The sequence below is a fragment of the Cygnus olor genome, chromosome 1 (assembly GCF_009769625.2).
Source record: "Cygnus olor isolate bCygOlo1 chromosome 1, bCygOlo1.pri.v2, whole genome shotgun sequence".
In the NCBI taxonomy this organism is placed as follows: Eukaryota; Metazoa; Chordata; class Aves; order Anseriformes; family Anatidae; genus Cygnus; species Cygnus olor.
Genome location: NC_049169.1, coordinates 154518471 through 154543210, shown reverse-complemented (window position 1 = coordinate 154543210; position 24740 = coordinate 154518471). Strand labels below are relative to the sequence as shown.

General features: G+C 41.8%; 1 protein-coding gene and 1 long non-coding RNA gene across 2 annotated transcripts in view; both read left to right on the top strand.

The window, feature by feature from the left end:
* Positions 1–8950: 8950 nt before the first annotated feature.
* Positions 8951–24740, top strand: part of DNAJC3 (DnaJ heat shock protein family (Hsp40) member C3) — a 30277-nt gene continuing 14487 nt past the window's right edge. The window contains exons 1-4 of the mRNA XM_040538616.1: positions 8951–9131; positions 14254–14364; positions 17427–17551; positions 18560–18634. Coding sequence (XP_040394550.1) covers positions 9050–9131; positions 14254–14364; positions 17427–17551; positions 18560–18634 — 393 coding nt within the window. The 5' untranslated portion in view covers positions 8951–9049. The remainder of the gene's footprint in view (positions 9132–14253; positions 14365–17426; positions 17552–18559; positions 18635–24740) is intronic.
* Positions 9142–12355, top strand: LOC121060671. Its single transcript, XR_005814905.1, has 2 exons — positions 9142–10352; positions 11957–12355. It is a non-coding gene; the product is annotated as an uncharacterized LOC121060671 (long non-coding RNA).

Below are 24740 nucleotides of genomic sequence, written 5' to 3'. Positions count from 1 at the left end.
ATGCTTTCCTTATCCTAGAGAGTCTCATTGTTGCTCACTACCACACGCCATCCTTCTATGGGCAACCTGGACTGTTAAACAGCTGTTAACTGGGACCGTTTAACTAAAGATCATGCCCGGTTAGTGGTTTGACTTTATCAAATAATGTAGACTTAATGTCTACATTGATGTAGTTAAGTCTACATTACTTCTGTTGTCATCTACTTAATGTAGAGGACTGGCACTTAACAGAATCCTCTAAAGGTAGTTTGTGTGCATGAGTGTTTTTATGAAACTATTTTGTGTTATCCACTGTTCTAGGAGGGTTTTTCATGTTTTGTTGACATAGTGCAATGCTGACTATGCTATTTCTTAGTAGAGTTCAGGAAAAAGGAGAACTTCAGGAAAAGGGAAGAACTGAGCTTTCTAGGAAGCAGAAAAAAGAAGAAAAAGATTTTTTTTTTCTAATGGGGAAGCTGGTGAGGAGAGCTAAGAATTAAAGGATTAAAATGGGATCAGCAAAGTGATTTAAAGTGCAAGAAGTAAATCTCGTATGTTGTGATTGGAGCAAGGTATTTGTGAGGCAGGCTTGCAGAGCCTTGGTATCTGTAACTGGAGAACACAAAGAGGGAAGGTTATTCTGATTGTGAGGGGGGAAATGATGGCATCTTGGCCATGTCTACCTGGGAGATGTCCTGGCTAGCAGGGCAGTTTGTCAGGGCTCAGCTCTGCCTCCTGCTCCCCAGGGTGTCCAAAAAGGCAGGGTCTGGCAGCCAGGGCCAGTCCCACCACCCCACCAGGAGCAGGGCAGCTGGGGACGCCCAGCCCAGGGCATGGGGCATGTCCCTGGGGATTGGGATGGGCTGAGACTGGGCTGGGATGTGGGCCCACAGCTGGGCCCAGCTCAGTGGGGCCATGCCTGGGCAGGGCTGGGCAATGCGGAGCTGGAGACCAGCCCTGCTGCGGCCTCACTGGGGCTGGGACTGACGAGCTGGCGAGGGTGACGTGGGGTCCTGGGCCCTGTGCAGAGGAGGCTGGGCAGGGACAGAGAGGCCTTGTGGTGCACCCAGGGCCCTGAGGCAACGTGTTGAGTGAAAAAAAATTATCCGCGTGTTTTGTGGGATGGAGGAGGACACCATACGTGTTCTGCAAGATGTTTTAATTTGAGAGGACAGTGGAAAAATTGTCTTGTGAACTGAGAAACAGACTCTTCAGTAATTTTTCTCTTACAGTGATCTTGGAGTGACGCATGCCAGTAATCATTAACTTTGGCAAAAGTTGACTTGAGTAGCATGATACAGGTATAATAATGAATCTGGCCACATTCTTAGTTTATTTAATCTTTTCCTTCCTGCCAACTCCCTCTACTGCACATTTTCCAACATTAATGCCTATAGTAGTTCCATTCTTTCAGTCTTACTTAAACACATACTCTCATCACAGGAAAGCAAAGCATATAGAAGAAAAGAAAGGTAGGATGAGCCACTCTCCCAAGTCTCCTCTGTCAGAAAGAGTCCTGTGCCTCCTCCACAGTCCCAACACAACACCTGCTATGATCAAGTAGCTCAAAGAGACATTGTCCCATGTAGTTTAACAAATTTCGTTTTCAGGTTTGGGTACCTTTCTCTGACTAAATCTTCTTCTCCTCAAATAAAACAGTTTCTCTTAAAGGTTTGTCTTCATCTAACAAGTCTAGCTGGATTTTACCGAGACAGCTATACAATTCATTTATCTTCCTTTCTCCCAGACATGGAGGGAATTCAAGTTAACTCTAAAGAAATGTCTGCAAACACACTGATTGTGAGTTTTATCTACTTTAAACATAGATACTACTGGAATAGTTTCCTGACTTTTTTATTTGTGGTAACAACTAAGTCATATGCCAAGAACAGCTTTTTGAAGTTTTTTCATTCTTTCTTTGGTGAAATTACTGTTTCCTTTCCGATGACTTTTTGCCCTCCCATTAACTTTTTTCTCAGTATGTGTACAATAAGGTAATTACAGGTATTTAAAAGGGAAAGTGTATTGTGGTTTTATCACACAAAGTATCACAGATACTTTCTTGACTATTCAAAGTCCTTTCTTGGCCTGTCATAATTTTCATATGGCCAAGAGTTTCAGGGCACATGCGGCATGCCTCTGTGAGATAAGGAGCGATGAGAACTTCAGCCTGGCTCACTACATGCTGTTGCTACGCAGTCAGGATACCCTATAGTCCTGTTGGTCATCCTGGGACCAGGATGAAACACTGAATTGTGTTTGCTGTGCTTCCAGGTTGTCTGTAGCACAAGACAAGGTAGGTGTCCCTGTACCAACACATGGGGTTCACTCAGTGAGATCCGGTCAGTCCAGCTCAGATTTGCACTCAGGAAAACATCTGCTGTCTATCATATGACTTCTGTGGTATTTAACTTGTTTGTACCTCGAAATCGGATATAATAGGAGCAATAGAAAGGTCAATAAACACTGAAACCAAATGAAGGACTTACGACACCTAGCAACTGCTGGGTGAATTTTTAATGGCATGCATTAGTATTCATTCTTTTCCTAGCAACTAGGTTACAGTTTTCTGTGACTGGGACTCTTCATCATTTTCACGGGTAAGAAATAAACTGTATGAAAAAGGAAAATGAACCACCACCTTAGAACCTCAGCCAAAAAGCATAAAAGGGCAATCTGTATCCCCTTTCCTTTTTTTCAAATGTTTTCACTCATGATACTCGAAATCTAAGGGCATGCCCAGTTTGCCCCTTTAGGACTTTTCAGAATCCTGGATTCAGCAAAATTCTGATTTCTGAAAGCAAGAAAGTGAAGAGTGAACAGACATTTTCTGCTTGTATACATCCTCTTTTTTGTATTTACCTATTGCATTGGACTTACCTCTTGCTAAATTGAATGGCAAACAGGGTAAGTAGGACCAAAGCTACGAGTGTGAGGAGGGGCAATATATGTAGATGATCTCCTCTGCATGACCTCTGAATATCTGGTCAGAGGAGAGATACTGTATGCCTCACTTCCTCAGGCCATCATTGCAATGCAATGTAAGAATTTTGTTGCCGTTTGGGTTATTACCAATTATAAGATAAATGAAGTTTGCTGATGCAGAGATGGACAAGTAAAAGATGATGCTAGATGGCATCACATCTGTGGCTTACATGCTTGTAAAAATTTGCATGAGTGGTGTTCTTTTGCAGAATGGGTTGAATAATTGCTTAGTTGACCCAGGAAACTCTCACTTCGTAGGATCAAAGAGTATGCATATCCTGGAAGTACAGGTATGTCTGCTGGAGCAGGCAGAGGTAAGGTTGCACATATGCACACTTCAACAGTGTAGTAAAAATTCTCAGAAGTACGAGGTTTGCAGACCTTGGTGTTTTGGCAGGATATAAGGTAGGAATTAACACCTTAACTGATAGCACAGTACTTTGTCACTGATATTTTCCACATTTGTTAAAATCAAGGAGATGTTCAAGAGAAACACTTAAAATAGTTTGGAGTTGTCATGTAGGTTTGAAACTGGGAGTTGAGCTTGGAAAAATATTTGTAATAAATGATAGGTAAGCCAAAAACAGTTTCAAGGAAATCAAAACTAGTTATGAAAATAGGGTGAATTTCCTAAGTTGTTTCAATAAAATAATAATAATAAAAAAGAGAGAGTTCATTAATGTTAAAATATTCCATATATATTCAAAATGTTGTTTTATTTCAGAAATACAGGTTTCTGAAATATAGCTAGGATCAAATATAGTGTAGAAGTATCAAAATAATGTTCAAAGCAAAATTTCATCACTTTTAATTTCAGAGTAGCCTTTTTATTTTAGTGTTCTACACCTTAAGATATGAAAATAAAAAATGCTTTAAAAGGAGTAGTAATGTTTCATATATTTTGCCTTCTGTTAATCCTTCACCCTCTCAAAATCAACAAAAGAGAGTTTTTCTTTGAAATCAAAACACCTAATCAAAACACCTGAAAAATACTGCTTAAGTTTAATTGTTTCAATTTTAAATTAAGTTTGAATTTGAATTGTTTCTGTAATATTTCTTGTTCAAAACAAAGCCCACAAAAGTATCTGCTATTCATCTAACTCTGACTGGGAAACAAAGATGTCAAGGTAAAGCATAATATGGAGTTACTAATATCCCCTTCCCTGTTTAACACTTATGAGAAGGTTAAGTTAGGCAGGAGATAGTGACTGCGTTAGGAGATGTTTGGAGTTTGTTATTGCTTCAATAGCTAGTAAGAAAAATTACAAGCATACTATAATTCCCCTGATTAAAATACATTTAAAATAAATTTAATTGTAAGGAAGCACTGATGTCTAATTCCCCTTTTCAACTTCTGTCCTACACCCCTGTTGATAATTAACCATAGCAGTATAGCTTAGTGAATAAAGCAGACTCAAGGCCTACATAAATCATATTTATAGCAGCATAAACAGCAGCTAGTAACTAGTATGTTTATATAGCTTCTAACACAAGGTTGTAGCACAACCTTGGACTAAGTAGTTCTAATGGTTCTCCCATCACAGATGTGACAAAGACATACTTGTAGAATTTTGTTAGGGCAGTATGGACGGGAAAGTGTTAACAGAGGCTAACCTTACCCTAAAGAAGACTGGTCCCTCATGCCCCCTTTCAAGTCTATGGATGAAGATAAGTTTTTTCCAAGTGCAATTTTAGAGAACTTAAATTAAGTACTCATCCTGAACCACAGTCTGCAGGAGCCCTTCTGCTTCCATTTACTGCAAAAGGAGCCCATAAATAATGAATTTCCCTAAAGCCACCTCTTTTAAATACCAATCCAAATGTAAAAAGAGCTACTCTAATAGATGTACACTGCTATTCCATTTAGCCCCAACATAGTTAAGTTTCTGATGGGGATGTACAAAGATGAGACAAAAAACAAGGTGTAACGTCTGAGAGGTCTTCTCTTACAAGAAGCCCTGAGAATAGCATCTCTGTTACCATCCCCTCTCACCTCCTCCTATATTTACATGCTAGACTGTGCACATAGCATAATAGTCTGCTATACTGCTTCTTTGTCTACATCAGGGAATGTTTTGATTTGCTTGGGTGTTTCTGGAAACAAGATTATTAAATAAAACCTATCGCCGAGCATATTGGCTCAGAGGTAATGAGCAGGGTCCTTCCAGTACCTTGTACGCTGTTGTGTCTAATCCAGACTTCTCGCTATATTGTCTTTTATATATATGTGTATAGCTACATACACACACAAGATATTATATATATATTATATGTATATACGTAGGTTTCTCAGTTAATAAAACCTTAACGATATCCACCGTATGTCACCACATTCAGTTCACCAATCCTGTAAGAAGCGATGAGGAGCTTAAAAAGTCATTCCTTGCTAATGGACGCCCCCTGCTGTTACTACATATATTACCAGCAGTAACTCCAGGAAAATTCCTTGGCTTTCTGTCTTTGAACGTAGTGTAATCTTTTCCATCCACTCATTCCCTCCAAAACTCAAGACTGATGAAGAAACACGTTTCTGGCACGAGTCTAATTCTGATTAATCCTTTTGAAAGACTTATTGCATTACAGTTGTGTTGCTTTTCTATTTTCCAATTTCCAAAAAATAATGTTGGTATGTCAGATGCATTTGTGCTTTCAAAGTCTTTCTCCTTCTCTGCATCTTGTCTGCTTCTGACATTGCTCACAGGAATATGTGTAGAACTTTTTTCTCCCAGGCTTATACTTAATATTGAAATTATATATGTTTTGGGATGGATGATCATCAAGAATGTACCTTCATGGTTTACAGTCTCTTTCAAGAATTACTGTGTTGGCATCTGAGTACCTGACAACATTTCTATCACAAAGGGACAATGAAAAATACTTTCTCTTTGAGCATGTTATTTTGTAGTGTTACACACTGTTCTTTACATTACTATGTCAGCCTGAAATACTGACCTTCAAATATATACTTGTCAAGCTTGTCTACTTAAAATCACATTTGATGCATTCATCATAATACTTTCATCTTGCTTTAAGGGATTTGATGCTTGAACCTTTATGCCTGGAACTCCAGTATTAAGTACAGAGTTTTCTCCAGATTTTTTTTTTCCTTATCTTGTTTAACATTAAGGGCCTGTTGAGTAGGCATTCACCCTTGATATTATTTTTTGTCTTAGGGGGCTGGAGGTATAAATTGTCTTGTCAAATTCATTTTATCTGGCTTTGGTCTAATACTTTTTTTTTTTTTTTTTCCCCTCAGGTAAAATACTGTAACAGTGATTATATTCTGCTTAGTTCAGTTTCAGCCTTTTTATTTTGTCTTACATATAGTGCTAGGGTTGTCATGTTCTTCCTCATGCTGACATCTTCAGAACGTCATATTGCGGAATTAGATTTTACACAACTCTGATGTTGCAGCAGTTAAGGATTTATTATATATCTCTATAGCAAATAACAAGGTTAGATCATATGATTTTAACAGCACTTAATCAGCATCTGAGTATCAGTCAATTAACACAGTGATCTAAAGAAACTTGCTACAATAGCAACAGTGACTTAAAGATTCCTGAATAGCAAGGTTCACCCGAGACTTAATGTAGGGTCCTAGGGAGAGTTCTAAATCCAGTCGCATGCTTCTGAAACTCGCCCTTAGAGTGAATTACTCACCCTACTTCCATGTCAGCATTGGTCCACAGATGAGATTGTTCCTCGAGGAGTCAGCTCTGAGATGCACATCCCCTCAGGGATACCCTGAGAAGTGTCCCAGTTCAGGGGGAGATCAAGAGTGCAGCCTGCTGTGGTCTCTGAAGAGCTCAAAGAGTTCTTTTTTGGGATCCCTATTTATACGACTATAAGGCTGTTGTCTTTGGGTCAGTAATTTTCCAGGATTCAGGTCTTCTGCCAATCTGTTTAGGAATCAGGTTGTGCAATCCTCCCTCTCAACCCTCAACAGGAGAGTGAGACGGTATCAGACTTCACCATATTCTGTAGATAGCAGAGCAATGATGCCATGATGGCTTTGCCTTTCATATTTATTAGATCTTTATCGCAGTCATACTGTAGTCATGATGGACTCATAGTCATATTGTAGTCATGATTGACTCGTAGTCAAGCTCAGATGCCTTATCGGGTTGTTTCCTGAAACGAGCTCTTCCTGAGGCTCCATTGTTAATGAGCTGGTTCAAGGAGTGATTACATTGATGCCTACAGAGGCTTATAAGCCTGAACAAGACTTATGCCCAGTAAGGAGCGGGGCGTACCCACCACGCTGTACAGAAGTAGGGCGTACCTGACACACAAGTATTCATTTCACATCTATCACTTCTATTATTGCAAGTTCTTATTTCTGAAGACTTTCTGCAGGTCAAATTTCAAGGTGACACTTTTGAAGCATCATCTTCTGTATGAAATATTGAAGAGGGCTAACTGACTTTTCTTTTTCTCATTCTGATCTTCCAGGAAAGCTTGTGAATTATATCACATAGGGTGAAAAGGGTAATGTGAACGTAGATGCAGAAATAAAAAAGAAATTTCTGTGGTTGCTGAATCAGACTCCAAGCTTCAACTTTGTTACTTGCTTGGCAGACTTCTAATGAGAACAAGATGATTATTTTTTTTAAACATTGATGGCATATAACATTATATATGTCCCTAATACGAATTGTTTGTTCAACAATACACAGTAGATATGTCTAGGCACAAATGTCTAGGCACATACACTATTAGCTTTTCTGTGCTAAATAAGAATGTATGTATTTTAGTTATGAAAAAAAATATAATTAAAGATGTCTCCAAATGCATGCTTGTTAGATGGCAACCTACCTTACAAAGACTTTGCTTTCAGTGTGCGGTTGTTGTGGTTTAGCCCCAGTAGGAAACTAAGCACCACAGAGTTGCTCTCTCACTCTTCTCAAGTGGATGAGAGAATTGGAAAGGTAAAAGTGTGAGACCTCATGGGTTGAGAAAAAGACAGTTTAACAAGTAAAGCAAAAGTTGTGTGCACAAGCAGAGCCAAACAAGGAGTTCGTTTGCTGCTTCCCATCAGCAGGTAGGTGTTCGGTCACTTCCATAAAGGCAGGGCTCATCACGTGTAACAGTTTCTTGGGAAGACAAAGGCCATTGGTCTGAATGTCCCCCCTTCCTCCTTCTTTACCCTAAATTTATTGCTGAGCATGGCACCACATGGTGTGGGACATCCCTGGGCCAGCTGTCCTGGCTGTCTCATTGCAGCTCCTGGTGCACCCCCTGCCTCCTTGCTGCCAGGGCAGTGTGAGAAGCTGCAAAGTCCTTGGCTCCACCCAAGCACTGCTCTGCAACAACCAAAAATGCATGCTATCGCTGCTATTTTAATCAAAAATCCAAAACAAAGCATCACACAAGCCTCTACAAAGAAAATTACCTCTATCCCAGCTAAAATCATGACAAGTTTACAGGTCAAGTATAAACTTTTAGTGTGAGAATACTGTGCTCTAAGTCACACCACCAGTTTTTCTGCAGTTTGGTGAATCCCCTAAATAATTTCGGCATGCCTGGAGGTCACCATACAGCCGAGGCCATGCTGACTGCTTTGGCTGTGCTCCACCTCAGCGAAAAATAAGATTGTGACACAGGGACAGTAGAATTGGTAGTATGAACTCTAGACTTCGTGAAGGGAGGAACTGCCTCCCCCTGCTCTACGGCTTGGTACAGGCACGAAGCCCCCCACCCCAGGAAGAAGCGGTCAGGGAGCGACAACAACAAGCGCTGGGAAACACAAGCGGTTTATTGAGCAGCTGGCTGACTAACGCCGGCGGCGGCCATTTCAGGTCAGGGACCCCTCCGCCTTACTGCGCATGCGCCGCCGAGGTTAGCGCACCAGGGGCGTGCGGCTGCCAGCCACACATACGCCCCGCCACCACCGCGCATGCGCGTTGACACCATCGGCCTCACCCCCCTACGCCATCCCAGCGCCGCTTCCGCCTCGCGGGCCAATCAGCGGCGCCGCTTCCGCCCGGCGGGCCAATCAGCGGCGCCCACGACCCTCCCCGCCGGAGCCGGAGCCGCGAGGCCGGGGCTCCGCCGCCAGTGTCGCGGCGGGCGTGGGGCGGCCATGGTGTGCGCCGCCGCCTCGGCCGGGCGGCTGGGCCCCGCGCTGCCCTTCCTCATCGTGCTCCTCGACCTGCAGTACCACGGTGAGCGCCCGGCGGGCGGCGGGCTGGGCCGCCTGCCTTATCGGCCGGCCTCTTCCGTCAGATAACTAGTGACGGGACCAGAGGGAGCGGCCTCGGGTTGCGCCAGGGGAGGTTCAGGTTGGAAGTGAGGAGACATTTCTTCTCAGAAGGAGCAGTCAGGCGTTGGGACGGGTTGCCCAGGGAGGTGGTGGCGTCACCGTCCCTGGGGGTGTTCAAGGAAAGGTTGGACGTGGCGCTTAGGGATATGGTTTAGTGGGTGACATTGGTGGTAGGGGGATGGTTGGACCAATGGTCTTGGAGGTCTCTCCCACCCCTAACGATCCTGTGATCCTCCTCTTGGTGTCCCCATTAGTACCTGAAGCTCGGGGCAGCAGCTTATCTGCACCTCCCGTGGCCTCGTTTACTTTCAGAGTATGCCGTCAGCAACACCTGTGCAGGCAAACCTGCGTTCACAGGCGCCTGTTAACTTCTTAACTCGGTTATGCGATTGCACGGGCAGTCAGAGTTTAACCTGAGAAACGTTTTCATGCGGGTGGTGGCAGACTGATGTGGAACTGAAGCTGTCAATATTCAGAATTAAATCTCCAGACTGACCTTTACACTAAAAATTCATTACTAAAGTACTAATTGCATCAACTGGCCAAAAGGCAACGTGATCGTAGTGTAGCAAAGACGCTCAGTAGCCCAAGACTATATGCTGTGGTGTTGAATTGCTTTTTTGGATGTCTGTTCTGGTGAAGTCAGAGGAGAAACACTGTTGTCAAAGATTGTGGCTGTTGAGGATTTTTCATTTCGTGTTGCCAACCTATTTCAAGTATACAGGTCAATGGCTACGTGGAATACTAAAGTCATGTTACTAATTTGGGGTGTGTTTTCTTAACATCCATTTAGTAGAGATGTTTTAGAGTGAAGTACTAAGATAAGGTCCAAAACCATAACCTGTCATTTACTGAACTTACTTGTGTTTTAGTTCATGAGTTCATTTTCCAGAAAATGTACTGAAGGGGTTTAGAGATTTTATGCTACTTCAAATACGTTTTTTCCCCAAAATATCACTGGTCTTTGAATTCAAACGCATTAATATTTGCATGCATTAATATTTGCATTTACATTTGCATCCTGCTGTCTTGATTGTAGAAGCCTGCCTTGTGCCATCTGATTCATGGATCAGTGACAGTCAGCCTGTATAACCTTCGTACCTTACAGTTAATATCTGTGAATGTGAGTTGTATCTGGCTAGTAAATGAGTTCAGTCGGAAACGTTTTGGGATACATGGTGTCGTGGGAAGTTGCAGTTCATCCCTTCCTGTCCTGTTTCCTGAATCCTTTCCCCTTGAGCACCCTGACTTCTGCCAAAGAGCTCCCGTTTGGCACAGGTTGCCTCTTGGGAACATTTCCCCTTCGTGGCTGCTCACCCACGCAAACGGAGGCAAAAAGAGGCAACTGGGGAGGATAGAGAAATATTGTTCCTCTTTCCCTTCTCCACCCTGAAGGAAAGGTAGCAAGGAGAGTAAGAAGAAATGAGTTCTAAGTATATGGCGCTCGTTTCATTACTGTCAGCCCACCAGCCTCCTCACCCCTATCCCATATGTTTCTGCCCTGAATTTGGGAAGTTTTTTTTTGTCTCTCCACAAGTTTTGTGAGGAAGAAATGAGTTTTCTCTTGGCTTTTTGGTTTGCCAAGCTTTGTTATATTTATGAACTTTGTTTGCAAACTTAGGGAGTAAAAAATTGCATGGATGGAAATTGGATACTTCACATTGGACACTTCAGCTGGATACGGGGAGGAGGAAGGTTGCTGTGCCCTGAGGCCGCTTGTGAGCTTTTTCGTATCAGCCCTGAAGCTGTGATTGCATGTCCACTTCTTCCTTTGTTCGTTCTTATTGCTGCAAAACATGCTGACACGCTTACAGAAGGGTCATTCTAATCAAAACCATCCCAAAAGCAGGACTGCCTCTTCATGTGACAAAACAATCACTGAACTCCTCTGTTTAAATAAATAAGAAAAAGTTCAGATCACTTTTTGATTAAGTTTAGTGGCGTGCACATTTCTTCTTTGAAGAACGTGACATTGAAAATTGTGTTTCTGGTACCCAGTCTTATTTTCGTAGTCCTGTTACCCAGCTTGGGCATGAAATTAAAAAAAAAAAGTTGAAAATTCTGTAGGGAAAAAGATGGGAATGTACAGATCAGTGTAAAACCTTGAAGCAGTTCTGAAGTTAGAGGGCTTCCTTTCATTAGGGGTGAGACTGATGCTAGAGCTGGGAGTTCGTGTAGTTTGGTAAGCACGTAATAGCAGCAGTTACTGTAATAAATCAGAAATCCGACCAGGAAGCTCTCATTTCTTTTAGTGAGTGTATTTAACTGGAAGAACAGGTTGGCTACGCCTGTTTATCTTTCCTGTAGGGTGTCAGCCCTGGTACCAGTTGCTATCCGGAGCAGGTTTGTGGACTCCTCTGCTCTTGGGTCAGGGGGTAGGTACCCAAATAGGTTGCACGGCGCTCGGTCCCTTAGCGACAGCAGCCCTGGCTCCTGTGTCTGCTGGCAGCCCTCGGATGTCCGCCGAGGGGTGGTTGCTTTAGAGCCGTTGTCTGCCTGCTGCCAAAAAGTAAGTGCTGTGTTTGTGCGAGTGAACAGCCCGGCCGTCAGGTCTGGACGTTCCTCAGTAGTCGTGGTGCGTGCCACTCCTCACAGTGACGCTGGCTGCTCCTGGAGATCCCTCACTGGGTTGTGATGTTCAGCAGCGGGTGGGGTCAAGTTTTTCCTACTTATTAACCATTAACAGTCACTGTACTCATTTCCTTTATTTGCTGCTGTCGTCTTCAGTATTTTCAAGGGAAAAGATCTCTCCTGCCAGATGTGTTGTGTGGCTGCCGTGCCTAACGAACATGACACATAAGCAAGGCGCTGAACGCTGTAGGCACATCCTGTAGTGGAAGCTATTCTTAGAGCAGCGCTGATGTGACTAAATGTGAAACGTGGATGCTCCGTAAGGAACCTGAGACGCTGTGAAACTTGAATGCCGTGTTTTGGTGGTCAGAAGGTGCCTCAGAGTAACCTACAGCCCCCTTCTAGCATCCAGCTCCACATGCACAACTTCTGAGAGACTTCAGATATTCGTATTTGGGGAGAGGCAGGAGGCATGAAGCTCATGTTTCTTTTTTTTGTTGTTGTTGCTTCATTTTTGGGGGTAAATTTTGTTATTTCATATTAAATATTTCAGCTTGCTTGTGGTTGACATCTGATTTGTTGCTACTACGCTTCCAAAGCCAGGGAAAATTGGAGTTTTTCCAAGGGCGTGTGTGTTTTTTGTTTGTGCCTTACTGTTTATTTTGGCATTTGAAAAGACATTGGATGACTCAGTGATCAAAGCTTTAAGCTAGAAAAAAAGGCAAAGTGGCCATTTTTTTTCCTGTAAATGAAAAATTCACACGAAAGCTACCAAATACTGTGTATGAGAAACTTGTCGAGAAATACTTCTGCAATATTGTCAGCGAAGCTATTTATATTTATTCAGTGTTGTACGCACCCAGAGTGGATTTTAAAATGCATTTTTAATAAGTTCCCCAAATGGACTGTATGATAAGTAATATTACTGTTTTAATTTCCTCTAGTTAAACAACAAAAAAAAGGAGACGGGTTTATTTTGTAGTTGTTTCCATTAATTTAAAAAAGGAAATTTGTTTGGTGTTACGGATATAATGCAAACACTTGAATTGAAGCCTTTGAATCTAATTACTTGATTTATCACCAATGTTTTTTTAAGAGGTAGAGCTTTTTTCAGTGGATACAGAGGACATTTTTGTCATTTTTAGCAGAGACAGCTCAATAATTTTCTTACAACGTGGAACTGAAAGTTAGGAACTGTATTAAGGAGTGGGAAGGGAAAATAAAAACGAGATCTTGGATGCTGAAAACTCCTAAAATGTTGATGACTTGGTGATCAGGAGTTGCTGTTCTTTCATTACAAATACTACTTTGTTGTTTAATCTCCTCTCAGTGGGAGAAGTTTTGATACGCTTTCTTTTAATGTGTCTGGGTAGTGTAACATTTTCATTCAGACTAAGAACCAACTTCCAAGTGCTACTGAATTTTTGTATTTAATTCGTAGGATCATAGTCCCAACCCCGTGCCATGGCAGGGACAGCTCCCACCAGACCAGGCTGCCCAAAGCCCCATCCAGCCTGGCCTTGAGCACCTCCAGGGATGGGGCACCCACAGCTTCTCTGGGCAGCCTGTGCCAGTGCCTCACCGCCCTCACAGTGAAGAATTTCTTCCTTACATCCGACCTAAACCTACCCTCTCTGTTTAAAACCATTACTCCTTGTCTCATTGCTCCACTCCCTGATGAAGAGTCCCTCTCTAGTTCACTTCTGATGATTTCAGTACAAAACCTGAGTAAAAGAAATTGCTTCCTTGTGATTGTAGTTCATTGCTTTCTAAGGTAGTGTATTTATGTAAAGATTTTAATGTATTGACCTTGCTTAAATTCGTGCATAATGTATGCTGTCAGAAAGCTGTTTATAGCGTGCATGTTTTAAGTCACAAATTGACAAGTTATAGTGAAATTGTTGTGATTTAAAGAATGCTCGAAGCAGTGCAGATGAAAAAACACTGTTGCTGACTTAATGTATGTACAGCATGGGCTTAAAATCAGGTGTTCCCTTCTTGACAGCCTTCTTTCCCTCGTGGTTGAACAGCAGCAGTCCATCAGTTTTGAGCTAAAAACCTGCCCCTTCTAAAACACACCACTCAAGTACAAATTTCACGTTACTAGTTAAATGGAAAGAGAGTAATTGTTTATATCAAAACTTGCTCTCTGGAAACATTTTGCCTTGGAAATAATAAAGATGAGACAAAAATGCAGTAGATAAGCCAAGCCCCGAAGTGGCCAACAGCTCTCAGTAGAGTCCTCAGGCATCAGTAGGGTCATGGAGTTTTGCTCTGACCTCCTTTTGGGGAGGGGATGGCATGCTGAGAGTTCCTTAGGCTGCAGGTTGTTGTGTGGGAAGACATCACCTGTGCTTCTCTATCACTACCAATGTTTGTACGTTGTGTTATCGTTGTATTTATTTGGTATAATAAACTGGCCATTCAGAGCGTTATTCTTGTTTTCCTTCAAGGAGCTGAATGTGGAATAAATGCTGAAGTAGAAAAACAACTTGAAATGGGAAAGAAGTTATTGGCTGCTGGACAGCTAGCAGATGCTTTGTCTCACTTCCATGCGGCTATAGGTATGTAATTGAAGAAAGTGACATTTGCAATGAAACGTTTCTGGCTTATTTATGTATTTATGCTAGCGTTTGCTTCATTACGTAGCCTGCTTTCGTGCAAGTCCATGAGTCACCAAAGTTGGGGCACCTTCTTGCAGCTGCTTGGTCTTTAGCAGGAGCCAGCAGAGCTGCCGTAGAATATTTATGCTTTGGTTTTAATAAAAGAGGCTGTTAAATGGACTGCACGATACGTGAACACGCTGAGTCGCTGCTGTTCTGCGAGCTAGTTAAATGGCAGCAATTATATTTGACTGACTGTAGCACCATTTGATGAGGTGCTCCCTGTATCTAATCCCGTCGAGATCAGAATTTATCTTCGGTTTTGAAAGGCTGGATTTATCCATTCTTTCTTCTTCAACACCTTAAAATAAAACAAAGCACACAACCTCGGCAGTAAAAATAGTCTCACTTTCTTTTTTCGGTCTTGCAGTGGGTAGTATCGCAATGGAAATGATGCTACAAGTTTGATACGTTGGACGGGTAGCGAAGGGTATATTAAATGTCTCCCACTCTTACACTCAGCAAGTGAGCGAGTTCCTATTCTGGTGTTCTGCATTTGCGGCCATCTGGGAAGTTAAATGCTACGTGTATAAATTTTCAAGGAAGTTCGATGGTTCAAGTCCTTGAATTGAAACACAGAGGCAGACAGCACCGGTAAAGAGCAGTGTCCATTAACACTGCAGTTCTTCAATTACCCATTTTTGTTGGTGGTGCTTTGGTGTTTTGTTGTTCGGCTTGCCGGACGTGGTTATAACGCGTGTGTATACAAGTGCAGCGTTTTCCCCGTGAGAATAGTAACGCCGGGTTGTTACGCAGTAATGAGTCGTACTGCTGAGACACTTCTATTTATGCCTTGGTCTAAAAATAAAATGTAATTGAAATACTGCTGGTTCCGAGCTATCAGTGTTTTCTTCTTGTTTTATAAGCTCCTCTTCTGCAAGGAGAGCGGAGGGAGCCTCTTTTGCCGTGCCCTGGAAGAACCTCCCTCTGTGGAGCTGCTCTCTTCATCCTCTTGCCTCTCGTGTTGCTGCCAAAGTGCTCCCGTGGGATCTGAGCAGAGCTAATGTTAGCAGCGTGGTTTATTCCTTTATTATTGGTTGGGAAGCTTTAACTTGGATTTGCTGAGCAGCCCAGTTCAGTGGGTGGCCGTGCCAGTGCTGGTGGTGTCGCCGAGGGGGAAGTGGGGCAACAAGGTGCCCGCAAGGAATGAAATCCTCTGCCTGGCTAGCTGTGCTCGAGCAGCTGGCAGAAAGCAGAACTGCGGCACGACCACATCCGTTGTTAGCTTCCTGGGATTTTTAGTTGGATGTTGTTCTGAGCCCGACAGCCTGAACCTTCGTCACACGTCTTTCCTCTCCGTGTCTTGCCTTTCTGAAAGGAGTTTGAGCAGGATTTGCCTGCTGTGCTTGTAGAGGAGGGGAGAAGAAATTTCTCTAATCCTCTTTTGCCTATACTGTGCTAGCATAAAAAGTGAGGTAAACGGGACTCCTTGTCTCACCTCAGCCAGCCTGTTTTTCTTTTTTACTAACATCTAATATTAAAGAAAGATACCGTCCCTTTCTTCTTTTCAGTTTTATTTTTAACTCTTCAGTTCTGTCTAGTTGGTGGCACCTCTGTGAGGTTTACCTCTCTGGGTAAATGCTGATTGACGTTCCTTGCTGCTACTTCTGACTGTCAGAAGGATGATTATCTGATGCTGAAATGTGCTTTCTGGGTTAGCTCTTTGCTATCTTCTTTCTTCCTCTGCGTAGGAATAACGTTCCTTAACTTCATCTTTTGATTTGTTGTACTCTGCGCATTGAGTTATGTGCAATAAGACTTAACACTAAGTTGTTTCCTTCTCTTAAAGGTAGTAATATTTGAATTTACACGAGGATTACAGAAATCAAGTACAAGGTGCATACAACATGGAGGTTGTTATTCAATAGTATCCTAATATCCAGTGCTAGACATCAATATTTCCACAGCCAAGGGATTGCAGAGGAAGAATGCAGATACTTTTTTCCAGAGAGATTTAACCTAGCGTTTTGGTGTTGGAGGTGGCCAGCTATGAAGCTGTTTACCTGCCTTAAGATTTATGGCAACGCTTTTTTGTTTCATTTATTTTAAAGTTGAGCTTCAGTCCCAGATGAGGTGTGGAAGAGACGTCCTTGTTTTGTTCCTCAGATGTGGATGTTTTTGTCTACAAATTCTGGATTTTCATACGTATAATTAATTGGGCAGTAAATTGTCTGTCTTGCACTGCGTATGGTTGTGTGGGAGCTCTAAATTGCCTTTTCCTGAGAGCCAAGAGTAACTGCTGTCTGCTTCTTTGAAATGCTTTGTAGAGAAGAATATTAAGAAAAAAACCGTTTTCAGAAGCTTATGTTCCCATCCTGTAGGGGTATCCATATTTGTGGTAGGCTTAGAGTGTTAAAATTGGAGGATCTTGGAAGTCTGAGCAGCAGACACCATGAAATGTGGTGGCCTTGGAGTTAGCCTGCAGGTTTTGATATAGTACCTGTTTTTGTCCCCCATTAGGAGGGGGTGTTGGTGCCCACTTTAATATTAGGAAGAAGTTGCTGCTGTCTAAATGGATGATAGGAAGGGTTTGTTCATCTGTAATGACATTGGACTAACATATTGCTCGTTTGGGGATTATTTGTTTGCATCCTGTGTGATGGACAGGGGCTGGGAAGGAGAATAACGAATTAACCTGCTTTCAAAGGCAGGCCTGCACTTTGAGATAAAGGGTAAGTACGTAGGGACTGTTTTTTTTCCTGCACAAGGCTAAAAAAGATGTACATATTTAATCTTCCAAAGTCTTAATTATTAGCAATGTCTTGTGCTTCTGTAATCTTCATTGTTAAATAATTAAACCGCATTACAAATTGCTTGGAACAAATGTTTCAGTGATAAATGCAATTTTTTTTTTCCAGTGGCTTAAAACTCAGGTAATATGTTTTTAGTCGTTGAAGTTTAGCTGTACCCAAAGGTTCAGTTGCTCTGAGATAGTGTTCTGATTACTGTTCGTTCGCTTGCAGAGGGAGACTCTGATAACTACATTGCTTATTACAGAAGAGCCACAGTGTATTTAGCCATGGGGAAATCTAAAGCAGCGATTCGCGATTTAAGTAAAGTGGTGGAATTAAAGCAGGACTTCACATCCGTAAGTATTACTGGAATTGGAAACTGTTCGAGTGTATTAGAAAATACTTCAAAGGAGGTTGTTTTCCAGGTTTTGCTAAACAGAAATAGAAAATACATTATCACTCAATCCTTTAAATAGGATAAAATAATAGCAGTGGGGTATGTGCTAGAACTTGCAAATATTGTGACTCTATGGTCTAGATAGCTCCTCTGGTAACTTATGGTTTTATTAAGTGCACGTTCCTCATGGGCTTGTACCAAATGCGTTCCTTCTCTGTCAGGCCATGCAGGGGGAGAGAGAGCAGATGCCTCTGTTTTCTGCCCTCCTGACCAGCAGCTGAGGTGAGGCCTCTCTTTTCCATGGGAGCTGTCCTAGTCTCACTGCCTTCCTGTGGGGCTGTTGCAAGTTCTGACCTAGCTTTTGCTGACTGTGTGGGGAGAGACTGCCTCACTGGTTGGAGACTGCTGGAGCCCTCTCCATCTCATTCTCTCATCTCCATTTCCCATGTCCTATATAGCTTATAGTAAAGGAGCAAACGCTAAGCTCCTTGTATGCAAATGCTCACCCTAAATCAAAATCTTACAAATCATTAGCTTGTCATATTACATAGCTTCTATTATTCGAAAAGTTTAATGAGAGAACCCAATTTGAGAATTTTTAAAATAATTTATTTCTACTGTTTTTTTAAATCTATGACCGCGTATAGTCAGGACAGTGGAGTAAGGTAAACATTCACTTTGTTTTGTGCAACTTTTCAAAGGAGTTCTCAATTATGTTTAGGATTACAGTTGTTTATAAAAAATTATGTTTATACTTTGGTCCTCAGTTATGGTGTAAAGTAATTCTTTACTGTCAGAGGCCTCTTAACATTACGAAGACAAAGAACAGGTGGTGGTATTTCTTATTTAGCTTGTTAGCTGTAGTAAAATGAAACATTTTGTTCTGCTAAAGGAAACAAGTAAATTTTCATAATTTCCTGAGGACCCATGTGTGAATTGAAAGAAGCTGTCTTCTATTTAATTTCAGGCAAGATTACAGCGAGGGCACTTACTGCTCAAGCAAGGAAAATTTGATGAAGCGGAGGATGACTTTAAAAACGTGGTAAGTTCTCCAACTTACCTGAATTGAAGAACTGTTTCTGTTTTTACGGTTGGCTTCTGAGCTCTGATGCTCTAGAGAATGTGTGTGTATACCAAAGTTCAAGTCTTCCCTGCCCTTTAAAGGTGTTGTGGTTAGGCCACTTTGTATGAACAAATGATAAAGTTGGACTGGAGAAGTGAAGTTGAAATACGAAGGCGTTGCGTGAAGTAGCACAGCACTCTGTAAAGTCTTGGTTTTGTGTGTGTGCCTAACACTTTGTGATCTCTCCCTGATGGCACCTGTGCTAGAGAGCAGTCTTGGTTCAGAAAGGTGACATGGGATTCAGTACATAATTGAACTGATTTACATCACCATTTTCAGGTGACAATGGGAAATGACTGCAGGCCGCATGGATCAGGCTCTCTTTCCACTGATTGCAGAGGGATCCTGGCCTCTTAGTTTAGTCACTGTGATGCTAAAATCATTTAATTCAGTGGCATACATCTGCATCTCTTACCTGTGAAGGAGTTCTCTAGCCTTTGTGAAAGTGCTGAAAATACTTTCTCTCCGTTATCAAAAAGTGCTTTGAGTTACCCTGCAAGTACAGTTGGCTATTACTCACCTAAAACTCACGCGGGTTGTTTTTTGTTTCTGTGGGTATTTTACATGTTATTTCAGCCTCGCGCTGCAAAAATAAACTCTGGAACAAAATCAACTTCATCCTCAGATAATATGTGGAGCTCATTTTCCTCACAAATTTTCTATAAGCAGGAGAATAAATAAGATTGATTCTTGTATTTGTTTTCTCTTCAGTATTTGCTAGTTTGAACAGCTTGCCTGTCCTTTATACCAAAATAAATAGAATTTACAAGTGTAACTGATGTTGTCTTGTTGGCTTTCTTTGTCGTGTGTGATGGAGAAAGCAGTTCTGCGTTGCAGGTTAGAGCTGCTTAATGGAAATGTTACTCGTGAGTATGTAAGGCAAAACCAGAACAATTAGTGTACGCTTTGCAGGGCAGCTGGGAGGAGTGACTACTGCAGTTATAAATGCACCAGGCACTCTTGTGTTTGCAGCAAACCGGCGGTGGTTTATTCTGAAATTCACGTAGCAGCATCTCCTCTTGCTGCTGCTACCTCAGTAAGTTTCTCAGGGGTGAGCGTGCGGTCTGCAGCTGCGTGTCTGACTGCAGTGCAGCCCCGCTGTTTGCACTGTGGGAGAATGTCGTTCAGCTCTGATTAACAGAGGACAGTTGCTGCACTAGCAACTACGTGATGTCAGCGTTGGTTCTGAATTTCTGCACCCATCTCTTCACAGCTCTCTGAGTATTGCTCAATACCGCATACGGAAATGCTTCTCCAGTCAACTGTCAAATAGCTTGGCTTTTTTTCCCAAACCAGCTGAAATCCTGAAAAACTAAAATTAGATTGCTGCCTTTGTTCAGTCAAACAGTTTCAGTCTTCAGTTGAGCTTTAAATCTGGAGCAGAACAGAGTTTCTTCTCAGTGGCTAACTTAGATACCATATTGGTCCTAAATTTTAGTGTCAGTTTCCTTGGTTCTGTGAACAATATTGCTTATGCACTTCCTTAGTGATTACAGCAAGTGGTGTGTTACAGTGTATTCGAGCAAACTAAGACGATATTAAAGCAATCCTTTGTAATAGATAATTCCTTCCACCATATGAATAAATTAAAGCTGTCTTGGGTATCTTGGCTCCGAAGTAGAATACTTATTTCCTTGGAGGACTAGTAAGAAATATCCCTTGCTTGCTTCTAAATCTTTCAGATAGACAATCTGGTTGCTCTCAGAGTTCTTCTGTGTGCAAAATACCTAGTTCATTTTGACGATGTGTTTACATTTCACTATGACATTGTTTAATCTCAAAACGTGAGGAAATCAGTCATAATACTGTGAAGCCTATTAATGTTCTGTGTTTGTGTCATTCTTTATGTATACATAAGAGGATGGGAGAAAAGGAGGAGGGCTGTTAGAGATGAAGTGGTTTTTAAATGATTTTAAGACTTGGACATTTTAAGACTCTGTATCTTAGCTACCAAAAGCAACAGAGGAGAGGTAAACAGTAGTCACTAAGAAACTTTGACTGGGATCATAAATCAGTTGTCAAGAACCTCAAAGGAGTAAGTTGTAGGCTGAAATCAAAATTCTTTCTACTTCTGGGCAAATGTGACCCAAAGAAGTGCTAGTGGGGTCTCAATAGCTTTTAGACTAGAATTCAGTTTTGGTCTTGAATGCCTAAAATTGTATGTTTTACCTGTGAACTGGGTATATAATCTCAGATTCTGCTCTTTGGCTACGAATGTAGAAGATCTGAATAGCTTTCCAGCATTTTAATTTGTTGGCTGCATATCTACCAACTTAGTTGGTAGTCATTCAGGGTAAGCACGCAGTACAGCAAATGAAGGTGTCCAAACCTGGATTTAATTTGCAGTGCGACTTTGGCTATCCTACATTTGTTGTACATATGCTTGAAGTCTGCAAACAGTCACAGTAGCCATGTCGTGGTCTGGTCGAATATTTCAGCAAGCAGAAGTTGAATATCATGTAAAGATGGTGAGAAGGTGCTGTATTTCAAACTATCCCTCTTCACTGCAAGGGAAGTCTTAATTTGGAGAAAAATACCTGCTTGCTTTACTGCAGGACATTAATGTAGATGGTTGAGGACATTATATGTTTATAAAAATGAACCAGAGGGAGGTAAATATGATAGGTTTTTACCTTCAGTGTTATTTTTTTTCCTGAGAAAATAGTTTTGTGGGTGAGATAGGCTTTCTTCTGGTGAAGCCAGCCTTCTTTGAAGTAGATTGTATTCCCTTGGATGACAATAGATGTTATCTCATGATTTCACTGATTTTTGTTTGATGGTCAGCTGTTGATTTTAAGGCAGGGGATCAGATTTTTAAAATGTTCCCTACTTGTGAGTTGGAGAAACCAGGTCGAGGTGTAGAAGCTAAGGAGAGTGGTTTTAGATGAACTGCTCAAAGACAGGCATGTAGAAGCAAGACAGTTTCTATTTCCCTGTATGATGTTTGCATTAAAAGTCAGTGTTGCTTTCCCTGCCTACCAGAAGTTGCAAGCTGAAATGAGCTATTTTCTCATAGCATATATCAGAAGTTTGTCAAATCCCAGTAGAAGTGCTGAAATGCCTTTTTTCTTCCTGTCCTTCCTTCATTCTTGCTTGGAGTTGTGCTCCTTGAAAGAGATGTCTGAGCAGTAAGACAGAGTAAGAAAATGTCAGAGCAGGGTGACAGGTAAACTTCCCAGCTTGTAGCAGCGACAGTTCTGTGTATATCTTAAAAGAATCATTGAAAACATTCAGTAAAATAGTAAACCTATCCTTTAATGTGTACTTGTGGAAAGAAAAAAAACACCTTTAAATTCTTTCTATGCAGTTTTAGACTATGTAGGAAAGTTTCCTGAGGACCCTAAGCCTCTTCAAAGTTACGTGGTTGCTGAGCAGAGCAGTTCTCTTCGGATGTTTCTACCCGAGACAGGACTGGCTGGCTGAGGAGCGTTCGTGGCAGTGGGAATGCCTGGCTGAAGGGGTGGGTGTGCCACTTCCAGGAGCTGAGCCTCCTGGGACCCCAGCCTTAGGGCCATCCTTTCACAGGTTGCTTTTGTTTTTCATTTTTCCACACCGTACTTCCCTGTTTGCTGAAGTTAATCACTGGGTTTGGATAGAGGGGGTGATTCAGGCTCATCCCTCGATGTGTGAAGCAACTCCACGTTTAGAGAAACACTTCCTTTTGGCCAACAGATGCACCAAGCCGATGGGGTTCCTACAAGCGCCAGGCTTTTTTTGTGTAGCCGTACAGGATCACCACTTCTTGCTCTTTAGAAAAGTGGCTTTCCCCTTATAACTCAGCTATCAGTATGGAAATCTAATGCCTAGAGGGTAACAAAGCTTTTAACGCATGTCAACAGAAGGGTCTAATTCTTGTCTTCAGAGTGCCCAGGATGAAACAGGGATAAAGCAGAAGTCCTTGGGTGACTTCGGAAAGTTATTCTTCAGTGTACAAATAGTATTTATTTATCCACTCCAATTTTGGTTAAATGCTCATGTGCGTTAGTATCAAGTTCCTTCTGTTCTGGTGAGTAGTTTCCAAGTAATAGCAGTAGGCAGGGTGGGTTTGCAGCACGTCAACACTCAAATCTAAGGCCTCAGTCTCTGAAAACCCTGGAATATTTATCTTAAATCATGATTTTTCAGTGAAAATAAAGGAATAATGCTATACTTTGGTTCATGAAGGCCTTCTGAAAAGGATACAAGAGTGACTGAAGTCATGGCTGCCCTTTGTGTGTGCGTTGTAATAGTTTGTGGCCCTGCTTATGTCCTAGAGAATGACAAGCATCCGAGTTACTGTGTAGGAGATACAAAAACTGGAAGGATTTTTAGAACAGAACTTCTGCCTAGTCTGGAAAGCATGAAAGGGAAAAAGTTGTCATATTTATTACAGTCAGTCAAGGAAAAAAAAGGGGGATTTGAAATGTTCACAATTGCATTTTGATGCAATAAATACTCCAAACTGAGGTGCCCTAAATATGCTTCCAAGGGAGACAGAATTGCACAGACACTTGAAACCTGGAAACTGAAGTTTCCACTTGCAGTTCCACTAGATGTCAGCCAAAACTAAGTGACTGAGCACTGCATTTTTGCAGATCCTTGTTTTCTAATCTAGTGAAGCCTGTGGTTGTTGCAAAATGTACTGAACAACACTTTTCTGTGCGTGGTTGGCCAGCATTTTGGATATACGTGAAGGAGACCATCTTATGGCACCGTAACTTAACCTGATCAGAGTAAGTTACCCAGCACAAGTTTGAGTATTTGAATTTCTCTTAAACAGATTACATTAGCAGTAGATTGTTTCCACATATGTTCCTCTGTGGTAATATGATCATCTGTAGCTTCCTGGGTAAAGAGTAAAAGGTATTTAAATACTTACTGCCTTTTTCCGTCTGTCTAACATCATAAATGTTACCTAATGCATTGCTCTGCCAGCACGGAACTTCCCCGTCTCTTCTTTAGTGCAGGGACGTCCTGAACTTCGATAAAACAAATGGAAGAGGTTCCTGCCTCCCCCCAAAAAGTTTTTCACAAGCCTACTCAATTTGCTTTCATTGCTGGTGTAGTCACAAGCACAGAAAAACAAGAAAAATGCTGGGGTTGATGAACTGAATTCCTGATACGTTTTTCCCTGCTCTCTTGGGTACAGCAATGTAATATTGCCAAGTTCTGAGTCAAATCCTTGAGACTAAGTTCAGTGGAAGCCAGACTCCTCGCTGATAGTGAAGGAGGGAGAGAGGCACACATGCAAATGCTTTTAAAGTTTGGCTTGATAAATCACATGCGGCTGATGTTTTTGTTTAATCTCCCTCACCTAGGGGCAAAAGGCAGGTTTTCTTTGCCCTACAATGTTTCTCCCCTCTACTGAGGTTAGACAATAAAATAAAGCAGCACCTATAGTGGTAAATCTGTAATAGAGAATTACTGACAATAACAAAGCCATTCCCATATGCTGGCCTCTGTTTTCTCTAACGGAATTAGTTGCAAGTTGATTTTTTTTGGTAGTGAGCGAAAGCTGCTGTAACAGATGGCTGATGCTTGTTGCTGCAACTTAAACTGCAACTAATTTAGCATTCCCTTCCAAATGCAGTAAACCTCCAAGACTGCAAAGGATGCTGTGTTCTGGAACATCTTCACCGCTAGCAGCGTGCTCATCCAGCTGCCCTGTGCAGAGCAGAGCTTTGAGTTTGTGCGGGATGATGAAGGATGCAGAGGAGTGATTGAAACGTGATTTGTTATGTAACAGTGGTGTAACAGTCTTCTGATCGCTGGGCAAAAGGAGAGGAAAAACTTGGAAAGTAAAGCAAAATGACAGTATCAAGCAACTGCATTACATTTCCAGCTTTTTCTCTTGGAGCTTAATGAAGAGGCCTTTTTTTTAAGCTGTAAATAACATTACTGATTAAAACATCATAATACACTATACACTCAGAAGCTCTTAATAATTAACTGTTGTCATGATACATGGAACACAATAACTTAATGGCTTAGTTTTGAATGATAGCTTGAGAGGTTTCCCTTTGCTTTGACGTGCCAGTTTGTACTA